The 13818-nt window shown below is 63.2% G+C and overlaps 1 protein-coding gene across 2 annotated transcripts; it reads left to right on the top strand.

Annotated features, from left to right (window-relative positions):
- The first annotated feature begins 222 nt into the window (after positions 1–222).
- Positions 223–8465, top strand: MST1R (macrophage stimulating 1 receptor). 2 transcript variants are annotated; one of them, XM_085236232.1, is made up of 21 exons: positions 223–711; positions 1176–2470; positions 3494–3682; positions 3784–3909; positions 3980–4150; positions 4287–4456; positions 4524–4701; positions 4808–4953; positions 5064–5225; positions 5322–5418; positions 5495–5716; positions 5791–5937; positions 6002–6158; positions 6340–6432; positions 6511–6732; positions 6809–6889; positions 6966–7147; positions 7222–7331; positions 7407–7572; positions 7654–7790; positions 7867–8465. In XM_085236232.1, exons 2-21 carry the CDS (start codon positions 1256–1258, stop codon positions 8111–8113), a joined length of 4218 nt encoding a protein of 1405 aa, XP_085092358.1. In that variant the 5' UTR covers positions 223–711; positions 1176–1255; the 3' UTR covers positions 8114–8465. The 2 variants fall into 2 exon arrangements, with proteins under 2 accessions (XP_085092358.1, XP_085092357.1); XM_085236231.1 differs by having other exon boundaries at positions 5477–5716.
- The last annotated feature ends 5353 nt before the right edge of the window (positions 8466–13818 follow it).

The raw sequence follows: 13818 nt of genomic DNA, 5'->3' as shown, positions 1-13818 counted from the left end.
AGGAGCCGGCTGGGACCAGCTCATGTCGAAACCGGGAGGGAGCCTCGGGGACGGAGGAAGGAGCGGTTGGGTAAGGCTCGCAGTCAGCGGCACTGCCGGGTTTACGCAACGCGGGCAGCCTGAGCCCGATGGCGGCGGGTGCGACCCGTCCCGGGGAGCAAAGTTCCGGGGAGCAAAGTCCCGGCGGATGCGGGCGGGGAACCGAGCCCTGCCCAGGTGAGTGCCAGAGGAGCGCCCCGAGCGGGTGGCTGCCAGCTGCCCCGGGCGCAGAGCTTTGAGGGTAAATCTGTGCGGCTCACCGGGTGAAAAACATCCCTTTTCTCCCTTCCACGGGAGCGGCGACGAGCCAGGCACCGCCTGCAGGCAGCCCTCGAGTTTGGGGAGGAAGATGGGGGGGGGAGGGAAGCAGCCACGAGGTAAACGACGTGTCCCGGAGAAATAAGTTACGCTTGTGGAACGGGGAAACCGATCCGACCCGGCCGCCTGGAAACCAGCCGGCCGTAGCCGGGGCCGGGCCGGCTTTCCCCTGCCCGCTGTCACCAAATCCTGCTGCACCGCCCCCGGCACCCGGAGCCCCGCACGGTGCGGGGGTAGAAGTCGCCCCGCCCCGCCCTGACCCGGCACAGCCCCGCTCCGCCCCGGCACGGCACGGCACGGTACGGCTCGGCACGGCACGGCACGGCTCGGTACTGCTCGCTGCGCAGCGACCAGGTGAGCGCCCGGCTGGGCACGGCTCGGTACCGAACAGGGCGCGGTTTGGCACGGGACAGCCGCTGGGAGGGGCGGGTGGGGACAGCCGGAGCGGGACCGAGCCCGTCGGGGCGGAGTGAGGAGCGGCCGTGGGGCTGCTTGGCGGCTCCCGTGCCGGAGGGTGGCTGAGGGCTCCTCCCAGATCCCCGAGGTCGTCCCCGCAGGGCTGGCGGCAGTCTTCAGCCCTGCCCTGCTGAGCCGGAGGGGCCCTCAATCGGGTCCCCGTCCCCAGGAGGGGCTCGGAGGGGCCGTTTCCGGTGGGATTTGTCACCTTTCACATGCCTACGGGACTTGGGAAGAGAGAGGTTCCACCCATCTCCCCACGTTAGCACCTGGCACGTGGCCATGGGGAGCACACAGCCCATCTCTCTCCACGTCCTCGCCCCAGTGCCGTGGGTAAAGCCCTTCCCCTGTTATTTCTGCAGATGCGATGGTGACCTGTCCTCCCCGAGTCCCGGCCCCTCTTGGTGCTGAGTGCCGTCAGTAGTCCCGTGCGGGCGGCAGCATGGGGCCACGATGTCCTGTGTGCCTCCTGCTGCTCCTCGCCCCATCCCTGCTGCAGGCCGGCGCCTGGCAGTGCCCCCGCATCCCTTTCAGCTCCACCCGCAACTTCTCAGTGCCCTACGCACTGCCCAGCCTCGATGCTGGCAGCCCCGTGCAGAACATCGCCGTCTTCCCCGATCCGGCCACCATCTTCGTGGCCGTCCGCAACCGCATCCTGGTGGTCGATCCCGAGCTGCACCTCTGCTCCGTCCTCGTTACCGGACCCACAGGCAGCGCCCGCTGTGAGATCTGCCGCCTGTGCCCAGCCACCGTGGATGCCCCGGGGTCCGAGGACGTGGACAACGTGCTGCTGCTGCTGGACCCGGTGGAGCCGTGGCTGTACAGCTGCGGTGCGGTGCGGCGCGGGCTCTGTTACCTGCACCAGCTGGAAGTGCGGGGCGGCGAGGTCACCATCGCATCCACCAGCTGCCTGTATTCGGCCTCGGCCAACAGCCCCGCGTACTGCCCCGACTGCGTGGCCAGCCCCCTGGGGAGCACCGCCACCGTGGTGGCCGACCGCTACACCGCCTCCTTTTACCTGGGCTCCACCGTCAACAGCAGCGTGGCGACGCGCTACAGCCCGCGTTCGGTGGCGGTGCGCAGGCTGAAGGGCACGTGGGACGGCTTCGCCGACTCCTTCCATTCACTGACGGTGCTGCCGGGCTACCAGGACATCTACCCCATCCACTACGTGCACTCCTTCGCCGACGGGGACCACGTCTACTTGGTGACGGTGCAGCCGGAGTTCCCCGGCTCCTCCACGTACCACACGCGCCTGGTGCGGCTCAGCGCCCACGAGCCGGACCTGCGTCGCTATCGCGAAATCGTCCTCGACTGCCGCTACGAGTCCAAACGGCGACGGCGGCGCGGGGCCGAGGAAGAGACGGAGCGTGACGTGGCCTACAACGTGCTGCAGGCTGCCCGTGCCGCCCGACCCGGCGCTCGCCTGGCCCGCGACCTCGGCATCGACCGCACCGAGACCGTGCTGTTCGGTGCCTTCGCCGAGAGCCATCCGGAGAGCCGTGCGCCGCAGCACAACTCGGCCGTGTGCGCCTTCCCCCTGCGCCTGCTCAACCAGGCCATCCGAGAGGGCATGGACAAGTGCTGCGGCACCGGCACGCAGACGCTGAAGCGGGGGCTCAGCTTCTTCCAGCCGCAGCAGTATTGCCCGCACAGCGTGAGTCAGTCGGGGCCGCGGGGCCGGGGCTGGGGCCGGGTTGCGCTGGGACGCGGTGGCACCCAGGTGCGGTGAGTCACCGCTCCCACCCACCTCCCCCCCCGCCACCTTATCGCGGGCTGCTGGCGCCGGGCCCGGTGTCACCGCGTTTTGGGACCGTGCCGGTGTGGCAGGCTCTGGCTGTGCTCCCTGCATAGGACCCAGGTGTGCGGCGGGCTCGGAGCGCCCTATCCTCTATCCTCGCTGTCCCAGCCCCCGTGGCTGTCTCCAGCATGGCACTGTATACGGCCTCTCTCCTCGGCTGTTTCTTTGCAGCAGGGATGGGCTCGTGCTCCTCTGCACGGCTGCTCCACCGTCGCCCCCTGTGCCCAACCGACCGCGGGCGGAAGCGTGCAGTCACCGGTCGCGCAGCGCCGCAGGGCAGGGACAGCGCGTCCCGGGGATGGGCCCCAGCAGTGCCGCGCTGCGGGGATAGGGCAGGGCGGCTGCTGGCACACATGGCATGAGCGTGCCTGTTCTTAGCCAGGGCGAGGCGCAGGCAGATCTCCTCCCTTTCCTGGCTGCGTGCAGCAAGCGGCTCACCATCACCCTGCATCACGCTGCCAGGAAGGGGTCCCCGGCCCCGCATATCCTGAGGGGCTCTGGGGAAAGACCCTACAGGCACACCAGGGCTTTGTATCCCCCTCTGCCCCAAGCCCTAGTGTGTTTTTAGGGCTGGCACTGGGACAGCAGCCCCACAGTGCCAGAGCTCATAACCACATGCAGATGGGGAGGGAGGGCAGGGCAGGATCTGACGCTGCTCGGGGATGTCCTGGCGGGGAGGCATGGATGCGTCATGCCTCCAAAAATCCCTGGTTCTTTGTTGCAGCCTAGAGGGGAGATCAGCACACGCATCCCTGGACTCTCTGGTCCCAAAATATCTCACATCTCAGAGCCACGACCGCTCCGGTGCTCACACCCATCCATAAGGGTGCGGGGAGCTGTGGGGTGTTTTTGAGATGCCCTCATTATGCTCGACTGCAGGTGAACCTCTCGGCGCCAGTGACCAACACCAGCTGCTGGGACCAGCCCACCCTGGTGCCCGCTGCCTCTCACAAGGTGGATCTGTTCAACGGACGCCTGTCCGGCATCCTCCTCACCTCCATTTTCGTCACCGTCCTCCAGAATGTCACGGTGGCCCACCTGGGCACGGCGCAGGGACGTGTCCTGCAGGTGGGTGCCAGGCAAGGCCAGGCAGGATGCACAGTGCCAAGCAGAGTGCATGGTGCCCATCGGGCGCCCGGTGTGCTCACCCGATGCCTGCCCCACTGCAGATGGTGCTGCAACGCTCCAGTTCTTACGTGGTCGCCTTGGCCAACTTCTCTCTGGGGGAGCCGGCACCGGTGCAGCACGCCGTGGGGCTGCAGGGACACTCGCTGCTCTTTGCTGCTGGCACCAAGGTAAGCCAGGCAGCGGGGCAGGATGTGGGGCTGCAGAGCCCCCCCGCTCAGCCCCGCTCTGTGTCCCCAGGTGTGGCGTGTGAATGTCACCGGCCCTGGCTGCCGCCACTTCTCAACCTGTGACCGCTGCCTGCGTGCCGAGCGCTTCATGGGCTGCGGCTGGTGTGGGGACGGCTGCACGCTGCACCACGAGTGTGCCGGCCCCTGGGTGCGGGACAGCTGCCCACCCGTCCTCACCAATGTACGTCTGCGCCGGCGGGGGGAGGGAGCAGAGAGGGAGGTGGCACACGGGGTGATGTGCGGTGGGACCCCTGCCCTGGGCTGGGCGTCATACCCACCGGTGGGGCTCCCCGTGGCCATCGCTGCCTGTCCCACAGTTCTACCCCGGGAGCGCGCCGCTGCGGGGCCAAACACGAGTGACGCTCTGCGGCATGACCTTCCGCTCCCCGCTGGACCCCACCGCCCTCCGCAGCTCCACTGACACCTACAGGGTGACGGTGGGAGGGCGAAGCTGCACTGTGCTGCCGGATGAGAGTGAGAGCTACAGGTGCAGTGCTGGGGGGCACGGTGGGGACGTCCTTCCTGTCCCACCACTGAGCCCCGTCACTTTGCAGACCGCTGCCCACGTTCCGCCGCAAGGACTTTGTGGATGTGCTGGTGTGTGTGATGGAGCCGAGGGAGCCAGCGGCAGCGGCAGGGCCGGCTGATGTGGTGCTCAATGTGACAGAGCCTGCTGGGTCCTCGAGCTTCCGTGTCCAGGGATCCACCGCCCTCAGCGGCTTCATCTTTGTGGTAGTGTCCTCGTGCTGGCAGTGACACCAGCCCCCAGGTGCCTTGAGTTGGGTGCTGGGCTGGGTCTGGTGTTGGCTCACTGCCTGCCATCCTTGATTCTGCCCAGGAACCCCGCATCAGCATCCTGCACCCCAGCTTCGGTCCCCAGGGCGGTGGCACCCTTATGTCCCTCCGTGGCACTCACCTCTCAGCGGGGAGCAGCTGGCGGGTGACGATCAATGGCTCCGAGTGTCCCCTGGATGGGCAGCCCAGGTACAGTCCAGCCATCGTCTCAGCACAGCAGGGTCTGTTGGCACAGGTATGGGCACGGGGATGCCCTTGCAGTCTTGCTGTCCCTTTCAGCTTCTGTGCTGTGTCCCCAGCCAGGGCAACGGGGAGATCCAGTGCACAACTCCTGCTGCCAGCAGCCTGGGTGCAGCCCCTGTGGCCCTGTGGATCGATGGCGAGGAGTTCCTGGCCCCACTGCCCTTCGAGTACCGCCCCGACCCCTCCGTTTTGGCCATCGTCCCCAACTGCAGCTATGGGTGAGCATGTAGGGACTCCCCTGTCCTCCCCACGCTGAGGTGCTGGGCACCACAAACACCGTGTGTGCCTGGTACCCTGACCGCAGCCCACTGCAGGGGCTCGATGCTCACCCTCATCGGCACCCACCTGGACTCAGTGTATCGTGCCAAGATCCAATTTGAAGGCGGCGGCGGTGGGAAGACCGAAGCCACGGTGAGCACCAGGGCAGGGAGCTGTTACCCTGGGGCTGTGCTCAGCACCGTGCCAGCAGCCTCATGCTCACCCACAGGAGTGTGAGGGACCACAGTCGCCCGACTGGCTGCTGTGCTGCAGCCCAGCCTTCCCCGTCGAGACCAAGCCGGTGCCTGGGAATCTGAGCGTGCTGCTGGATGGGGCTGCTGGCCGCTGGCTGTTCCGCCTGCGCTATTTCCCCCGGCCTCAGATGTTCCCCTTCGGGCAGCAGGGTGAGCGGTACCAACTCAAACCCGGCGATAATGAGGTTAAAGTGAATGTACGTGGGGGAGTGAGGCGTGCCAGGGGGGTCACAGTGGGACCAGTCGGGCTCAGAGCTGTCTGTCCCAGCAGCAATTGGGGCTGGACTCCTTGGCTGGGTGTATGAACATCACCATGACCGTGGGGGGCCGGGACTGCCACCCCAACGTGCTGAAGAATGAGGTGACGTGCCGCGTGCCTCGCGACGTGGACCTGTCCCCGGCCGGGGCCCCTGTGCAGGTAGGTACCCCCTGGGCACCCCAACCCCTGTGCTCCTGGCCCTGCTGAGCCCCCACTCCTCCAGATCTGCGTGAATGGCGCCTGCCAGGCACTGGGTTTGGTGCTGTCTGCCTCCTCGCTGGACATGGCCGCCAGCCTGGCCCTGGGCACTGGTGTCACCTTCCTTGTCTGCTGCATCCTGGCCGCTGTGCTGCTCCGCTGGCGCTGGAGGAAGAGGAGGGGTGAGTGCCACTGCTCGCCGGGTGCCCCACGGCCATTCCGTGTCTCTGGTGCTATACCGTGCCTGCGGTGCTATCCTCTGCCTATGGTTTTACCCTGTGCCCACAGTCCCAGTCCACATCCAATGTGCCACTCATTCTTGTTTGTCCCAGAGTCACCTTACCCGTGTTCTCCCACCTGCAGGGACGGAGAACCTGGAGCTGCTGGTGCACTCTGCCCGGAGTGAGCACCCCATCACCATCCAGCACCCCAACGTTGACTACAGAGAAGTGCCAGGTAAGCAGGGCTGGTAGGCAATGGGATGCCAGGGCCGTGCTGCCCAGCACCTGAAGGTGCCTCTCCCTGTCCCGGCAGTGCTGCCTGTTGCAGACAGCCCCGGCCTGGCCAGGCCCCATGCACACTTTGCCGGTGCCGGTGCTGGAGCTGATGCTGCCGGCGGTGGCTCCCCGGTGCCGCTGCTCAGGACCACGTCTTGCTGCCTGGAGGACCTGCGGCCAGAGCTGCTAGAGGAGGTGAAGGACATCCTCATCCCCGAGGAGCGGCTCATCACCCACCGCAGCCGCGTCATCGGCAGAGGTGATGATGCACCCTGGGGCACTCAGGCATAGCATCGCCCTCCAGCTCCACATCTCACTGCCACCTGTCCTCACAGGGCACTTTGGCAGTGTGTACCATGGCACCTACATGGACCCGCTGCTGGGCAACCTGCACTGTGCCGTCAAGTCCCTGCACCGTGAGTGAGCACCTGTGCCCCGACCCCGCAGCACACAGCCTCACGGCACACAGTCCCATGGCTCGGCTCCCCACAGGTATCACAGACCTGGAGGAGGTGGAAGAGTTCCTGCGCGAGGGCATCCTGATGAAGAGCTTCCACCACCCGCAGGTGCTCTCGTTGCTGGGTGTCTGCCTGCCCCGCCACGGGCTGCCCCTCGTCGTCCTGCCCTACATGCGCCATGGGGACCTGCGCCACTTCATCCGCGCCCAGGAGCGGGTATGGGGTGCTTTGAGGGGACGTGGTGAGTGTTGAGGACCGAGCTCGCCCCGCTCACCACTCCCACCCTGCAGAGCCCCACGGTGAAGGAGCTCATCGGCTTCGGGCTCCAGGTGGCCTTGGGCATGGAGTACTTGGCCCAGAAAAAATTTGTGCACCGGGACCTGGCGGCCAGGAACTGCATGTGAGTGCAGCTGGTTTCGGGGTCTCTCATCCTTAGTGCCCCGATGGGGTGCTGGTCCTGACCCTGTGCTCGTAGGCTGGACGAGACGCTGACAGTGAAGGTGGCTGACTTCGGGCTGGCGCGGGATGTGTTCGGCAAGGAGTACTACAGCATCCGGCAGCACCGGCACGCCAAGCTGCCCGTCAAGTGGATGGCGCTGGAGAGCCTACAGACCCAAAAATTCACTACTAAGTCAGATGTGGTAGGTGGTCCCCTATGTCCTCATCCCCATCCCTTGTCCCCTTCCTTGTCCCCCTGTCCCAGCACGGCTCTCTGTCTACAGTGGTCCTTTGGGGTGCTCATGTGGGAGCTGCTGACGCGGGGTGCATCGCCGTACCCCGAGGTGGACCCCTATGACATGGCCCGCTATCTGCTGCGGGGTCGGCGCCTGCCGCAGCCCCAGCCCTGCCCCGATACGCTGTGAGTGGGGCCGGAGGGCAGTGGGGAGGTGGAATCCCTCCCGGGCAATGCTGGTGCTGACACTTTGTTGGGGCAGGTATGGGGTGATGCTGAGCTGCTGGGCACCCACACCCGAGGAGCGGCCGTCCTTCTCAGGGCTGGTGTGTGAGCTCAAGCGTGTGCTGGCCTCACTGGAGGGTGAGCGCTACGTCAACCTGGCCGTCACCTACGTCAACCTGGAGAGCAGCCCTCCTTTCCCCAGGGGGCAGCTGCCCGACAGTGAGGATGAGGAGGATGAAGAGGATGAGGAGGATGAAGAGGATGAGGACGCAGCTGTGCGCTGATGGGGTCCTCTGCACCATGGGTGCGCTCCCCCAAGGGGAGCTGTGGGGCACAGCCCAGTGCCGTGGGGCACCCACCCTATGGGCTGGGTGCTGGGTGCTGTGGATGCTGTCTTGTGCCGCACACTGGGACTGTGTCAAGTCCCATGGGGTCCCCCCCACTTGATCCCACGCTGGTGGGGTGCTGTGGGGCTCATCCTGCACCAGTGGGATGCTGTGGGTCCCGTGTTCAGCCCCAGCACATGCTGTGGGGTGAACCCTGAGCTGACCACTTGTCCCCAAGGGTTTGGGGCCTCCCTGGGGAAATTCACCATTTTGGGGTTGAATCACTGATAAAAACCAAATGCTATTTTTACCATCTGGTGCTGTGTGCTCTGCCTGTGGTGGGTGCTGGGACTGGGGATGGGATCACCCACTGCTCCTGTGCAGCCATGGGAGGGCACCTGCAGACTGGCACTGGGCACCCAGGTGCTCACCCTGTGAGCACCACCCCCTGTCCCTGGGCACACTTTGGGGGGGACCCGGGCACCTGGGGGGTTGGAGATTCATGATCCTTGAGGTCCCTTTCAGCCCGGGCCATTCTGTGATTCTGTGAGGTGATGCCAGCACTGAGTGAAAGGATTGTTCTAGAAACCCATCCCAGCCCCATCCTTGTGCCATTGAGCAGGTGGTGGAGGGGACACTGGATGCAAAATTCTATGCTGCCTTTTGTAGCAAGACACTGCCCTGGCAGCTGCTGCCCTGGGACACGCAGCAGGGATGTGCTCAAGTGCAGGCAGGACCTGGCACGTGGACATGGGGACAAGGTGCTCCTGGCATCACGGGGCTGTGGGCATGGGGACATGCAGCCCCTGGCATCACGGGGACATGGGCATGGGGCACAGTGGCTCTGGCACCACCAGGTTTGGGGCACCGCTGCCCGCCCTGCTTGGGGAGCTGGTAGTGACATTGCCAACCTCACCTCATGGCACCCTGAGGGCTTTGGGTGCTCCTGCACAAGCGGTGCCCCAGCCCTGCTTGATGGGGCATCCCCTGCCCAGCATCAGGCAGCAACTTCAGAGCCAGAGTTCTCATAACCGACGCTTTTTAATATTGATGGAATGTATTTCCTCCCCCAAATGCCCTTGAACCTGCGGTTAACCAGCTCATTTAGGAAGCAAAACTCACTGGTTATAGCGTGTGCATCCCCATGGGGTGCTCTCAGTCCGTGGCAGAGCAGGGCACACAGGACCCAGGAGGGGACAGCAGTGACACCCGCAGAGCAGGGCTGCCCACACATGCCCCGCAGCACAGCTCCAGCAGGAGCCAACCCCCCCAACTGCTCATGAGGCAGCACCGGAGCCCGGGGCCACGTCAGCTCCTATTAGTGAAGCTGTCCATCTCTCCCCCGCACCTCACACCTGCACCAGCTGCTTTCAGCAGTGTATTTTTAGCCCTGTCTCCCAGCAGCGTTGCCTCAGTTTCCCCAGGGTGGCAGCTTGCCTCACCGTGCCCATCCGCCAGGCTGCAGCACAGCCCCTGGGTGTCCCGCTGCGGCAGCACGCCTTGCACACGCAGCAGTTTAAATGTTTTATTTGGGGAAAGTGCTGTCGTTAGCAGGGATTAATTATTAAAGTCGGAGCCATCTCTAAGGCAGGAATGGCTGCGCACGGGGCCGTGGGCATAAAGGCGGTGGGATGCAGCCCTGCTGCCCTGCAGGGGAGGTGACAGTGCCCGGGGACGTGCCAGGGTGGCATTTGCTGGCTGCAATGATGCGCACGCCTTGTGCTGGTGGCAATTCTTCGGCATCACCCTGCCCTGCAAGAGATGGCAGCAGACAGCTGGGGACGGGCTGTTTGTAGCCTCTGCTCCAATGCTTGGGAGCAGCAGCACGGCGGCACGGGGCCAGGTGCAGAGCTAGCTGTGCTCGTGGTGCCTGCAAACAGCGTGCTGGCGAGTGGGCTGCCTGCACCCCGCAGGGCTCCCTTCCCAGCAGCTCATACAGTCATGAATGGCTTAGGTTGGAGGGGATCCAGTTCCAACTCCCTGCTGAGGGCTGGCTGCCCCCTACCAGATCAGGCGGCCCAGGGTCCCATCCAAGCTGGCCTTGCGTGTATCAGCTGCACCGCTCAGCTTGGTGTCATCCACAGACGTGCTGAGCGTGCACTCGATCCCGCTGTCTATGTTGTTGATAAAGATGTTGAAGAACAGTTGTCCAGGAGAAACCCTGGGGGACAGCACTTGCCACCAGCCTGTACCTGGACATAGAGCCATTGACCACAACCTTCTGGCTCTGGCCAACCAATTCTTTGTCTGTTGAATAGTCTAGCCTTCAAATCCATCCCTCTCCAACTCAGAGATAAGGATGTAGCATGGGACCATCTCAAAGGCCTTGCACAAGTCCAGGTAGACATCAGTTGCCCTTCCTTTGTCTACCAAAGCCATCACTCCATCACAGAAGACCACCACATTGTCCCACTGGCGGCTCAGAGCCCACCCTGCCATGAGCCAATGTGTGAGGCCCAGTGTCCCCTGGTCCAACACCATATTGAGGACATCCCCCCTGCAGAATGAGAGCTCCTGCTGCCCTGAAACCCTCCTCACCCCTGCGACCCGGGGGGGGCAGGGCTCGGTCCTGCTGGAGATAGCAGCCAGCTCCCTGTGCCCCAGCAGGGACCATCCCCGCAACTCCCTGCTGCTGCTGGCCGTGCGACCAAGGAAGAGCAGTGGGGTGGCAGCTGCTGCCCCTATTTCATTCCTGCCCCGCTAAATGGAGAGGATGGGCTTTATTTGGCCCCAGTGCCAGGCTGACATGCAGCGCAATTACTGCTGATTGCCTGCCGGTTGCCATGGCGATGGCAAGCATGCAGGGATGCGGTGCTGCGTGGCACTTGAGTCACGGGCATGCTGCATCCCCCGTCCCCTACCCGTGTGTGTGGGTGCAGGGGGCGGCCGTGGGACCCCAGCCCAGCACCCCACACCAGCAGGTCCCACAGGGATCTGGGTGGAGATGGAGCTGCCACTTGTGGGGTTACTGAGGATGGTAGGATGGATGGAGGGTGCAAGGGGTGGTGGTATGGAATGACTTAGGTTGGAGGGGACCTTAGAGATCATAGAGCTCCAGCCCCACCCCTGCCATGGTCTGGCTGCTCCCCAGCTCGGGCTGCCCAGGGCCTCTCCATAGCCTGGGACATCTCCAGGGATGGCACCCACAGCTCTGGGCAGTGCCATTGCTTCATTGCCCTCTGAGAAAAAAATTTACCCCTAACATCCCTAACATCTTGCCTAATCTTCCCTCTTTTAGTTTAAAGCCATTCCCCCTTGTTATATCACTGTCAGAACCTGTAAAAAGTCATTCTCCCTTCCGCTTATAAACTTCCCTCAAGTACTGGAAGGTCACAGTGAGGTCTCCCTGGAGCCTTCTGCTCTTCATGCTGTCCACCCCCATCTCCCTCAGCCTGTTTCCATAGGAGAGGTGCTCCAGCCCGCTGAGCATCTTTGTGGCCTCCTCTAGCCCCGCTCCAACAGCCCCACAGCCCTCCTTTGCTGGGGCCATGCTGTGGGTGCCATCCCTAGAGATGTCCCAGGCTATGGAGGGGCTGGGCGGGCAGCCAGACCATGGCAAGGGTGGGGTTGGAGCTCTATGATCTCTAAGGTCCCCTCAGCTTGGTGTCACCCACAAACTGTGCTGAGGGTGCACTCAATCCCACTGTCTGTGTCATTGATAATGATGTTAAAGAGCACTGGTCCCAAGAGGGACCCCTGAAGGACAGCACTCATCACCTGGACATAGAGCCACTGAGCACAACCCTCTCACCGAGGCCATCCAATCAACTCTTTATCCACCAAATAACCAGCCTTCAGATCGCTCTCCAAGTTAGAGATAGGGATGTGATGCAGGTCCATGTCAAAGGCCTTGCACAGGCTCAGGTAGATGACATCAGTCGCCCTTCTTTTGCCCACCAATGCCGTCACTCCATCACAGAAGGCCACCAGACAGGTCAGGCACCATCTGCCCTTGGCGAAGCCGTGCTGGCTGCCTGGGGTCACCTGGTCGTCACTCATGCGCCTTAACATGTCATCCAGGAGGATCTGCTCCATGATCTTCCCAGGCACACAGATGAGGCTTGCTGGCCTGGAGTTCCTCAGGTGCTCCTTCCTCCCTTTCTTATACACGGCAGTGATATTTGCCTTTTTCCAGTCTCCAGGGACATCTCCTGTCAACCAGGACTGTTCAAACAGAATGGAGACATCCCATTCCTTCAGAACGCTGGGATGCAAGTCGTCGGGGCAGCAGAACAGGACACACAGCAGGCACGAGAGCTCAGCAGAGCCCATCGCCGCACAGCAAGGCGCTGGGAGGGCTGGGAGCCCAGGCAGAGGCAGGGCTGGGGGCTCTGTGGGGCCATTTTGCTGTAGGCACAGTGCTGGCACAGCACCGTTCTGCCCCTTGCACAGCGAGCAGCCGTGGGGCAGCCCCAGAGAAAAGCGGGTGCTGCTGAGTAATTGTGAGTTACACTCCGGGTTCCCGGGTGGGCAAAGATTAATAACGAAGCCTTGCGCTGCTTCCAGGCTGTGTGATTAAACTCTTGATTAGAAGCTCAAACTACAGCGCTCTGCTAATTCCCCCGGGCTCACGTGCTGTTAATTACGTGGTTCGTGTGGCGGTGAGGCCGGAGCCGTGGGGGCTCTGGGACTCAGCAGAGGTCTGTGAGCAATCAGGACCCTCCCCGCACTCCATGCCTGAACTGTGGGCAGAGTGAAGGGCTTTGGGAGGGCTCATGCTGTTGAGAGGCCATCACCCCTCTCTTGCCACTTCTGGCAAGGAGGTGGGGCAGTGAGCGATGCCCCTGGCCTGCAGCCAGAGGGATGGAGCCCGAGGGAAAGTGCCCAGCTGCAACAGGGTTGCACTCTTCCTATTCCATCTCATTTCATCCCATCCATCTTTATTCTGATTAATCCATCCCACCTTGTGCCGTCCTATTCTATTTTATCTTATCCTATCTCATCCCATCCATCCCATCCTGTCCCACCTCATCCATCCTATTCCATCTAACCCATGTCATTCCATCCTATCTCCTCCAAACTGTCTTATCGGATCCCGTCCTGACCCATCCTATCCATTCCATCTCAGCCATACCACTCATCCCATCATGCCATCCCATCCACCCCATCCTATCTCATCCATCCAGCCCCATCCCAATCATCCCAATCCATATTATCCACCCCATCACACCAATCCCATTCTATCCATCCCAATCCATCCTATCTCCTCCAAACTGTCCCATCCTCTCCCATCCAAACCATCCCATCCCACCCTACTCTGTCCCATCCCACCCACACCATGCCATCCCATCTGATCCCATCACACCCATTCCATCCAACCCATCTCAGCCCATCGTACCGCCTCTAACCTGTCCTATTCTGACCTATCCTTTCACATTCCATCATATCCATCCCATCCCAACCATCAACCATCTCATCCACCTCATCTCCCTTCCACCCCATTCCAACCCATTATGTTCTATCCTGTTATGTCCAATCCCATCCCATCCCATCCCAATGCCCCCACACCCCCGTGCCCGCCGCCCATGGCACTCCGGGAGCTGCAGCTGTCCCGTTGCTCCATCCCCGCAGGCGTCCCCGTGTCCCCCCTCCCCGCGCGGTGTCACAGAGCCCGGCGGTGATGCCACGCGCCCCATTCCCGTGGGTGGCGGCACCCGCGCCAG

Source organism: Meleagris gallopavo, chromosome 14 (genome assembly GCF_905368555.1).
Source record: "Meleagris gallopavo chromosome 14, MGAL_WU_HG_1.1, whole genome shotgun sequence".
NCBI lineage: Eukaryota > Metazoa > Chordata > Aves > Galliformes > Phasianidae > Meleagris > Meleagris gallopavo.
This window is presented reverse-complemented; position numbering and strand designations above follow the sequence as displayed.

Coding starts and splice junctions, on each gene's coding strand:
- MST1R (XM_085236231.1), top strand. CDS start 1,256: ATGGGGCCACGATGTCCTGTGTGCCTCCTGCTGCTCCTCGCCCCATCC. Junction 3,683..3,783: donor CGCAGGGACGTGTCCTGCAG/GTGGGTGCCAGG, acceptor GCCCCACTGCAG/ATGGTGCTGCAACGCTCCAG. Junction 4,457..4,523: donor GATGAGAGTGAGAGCTACAG/GTGCAGTGCTGG, acceptor GTCACTTTGCAG/ACCGCTGCCCACGTTCCGCC.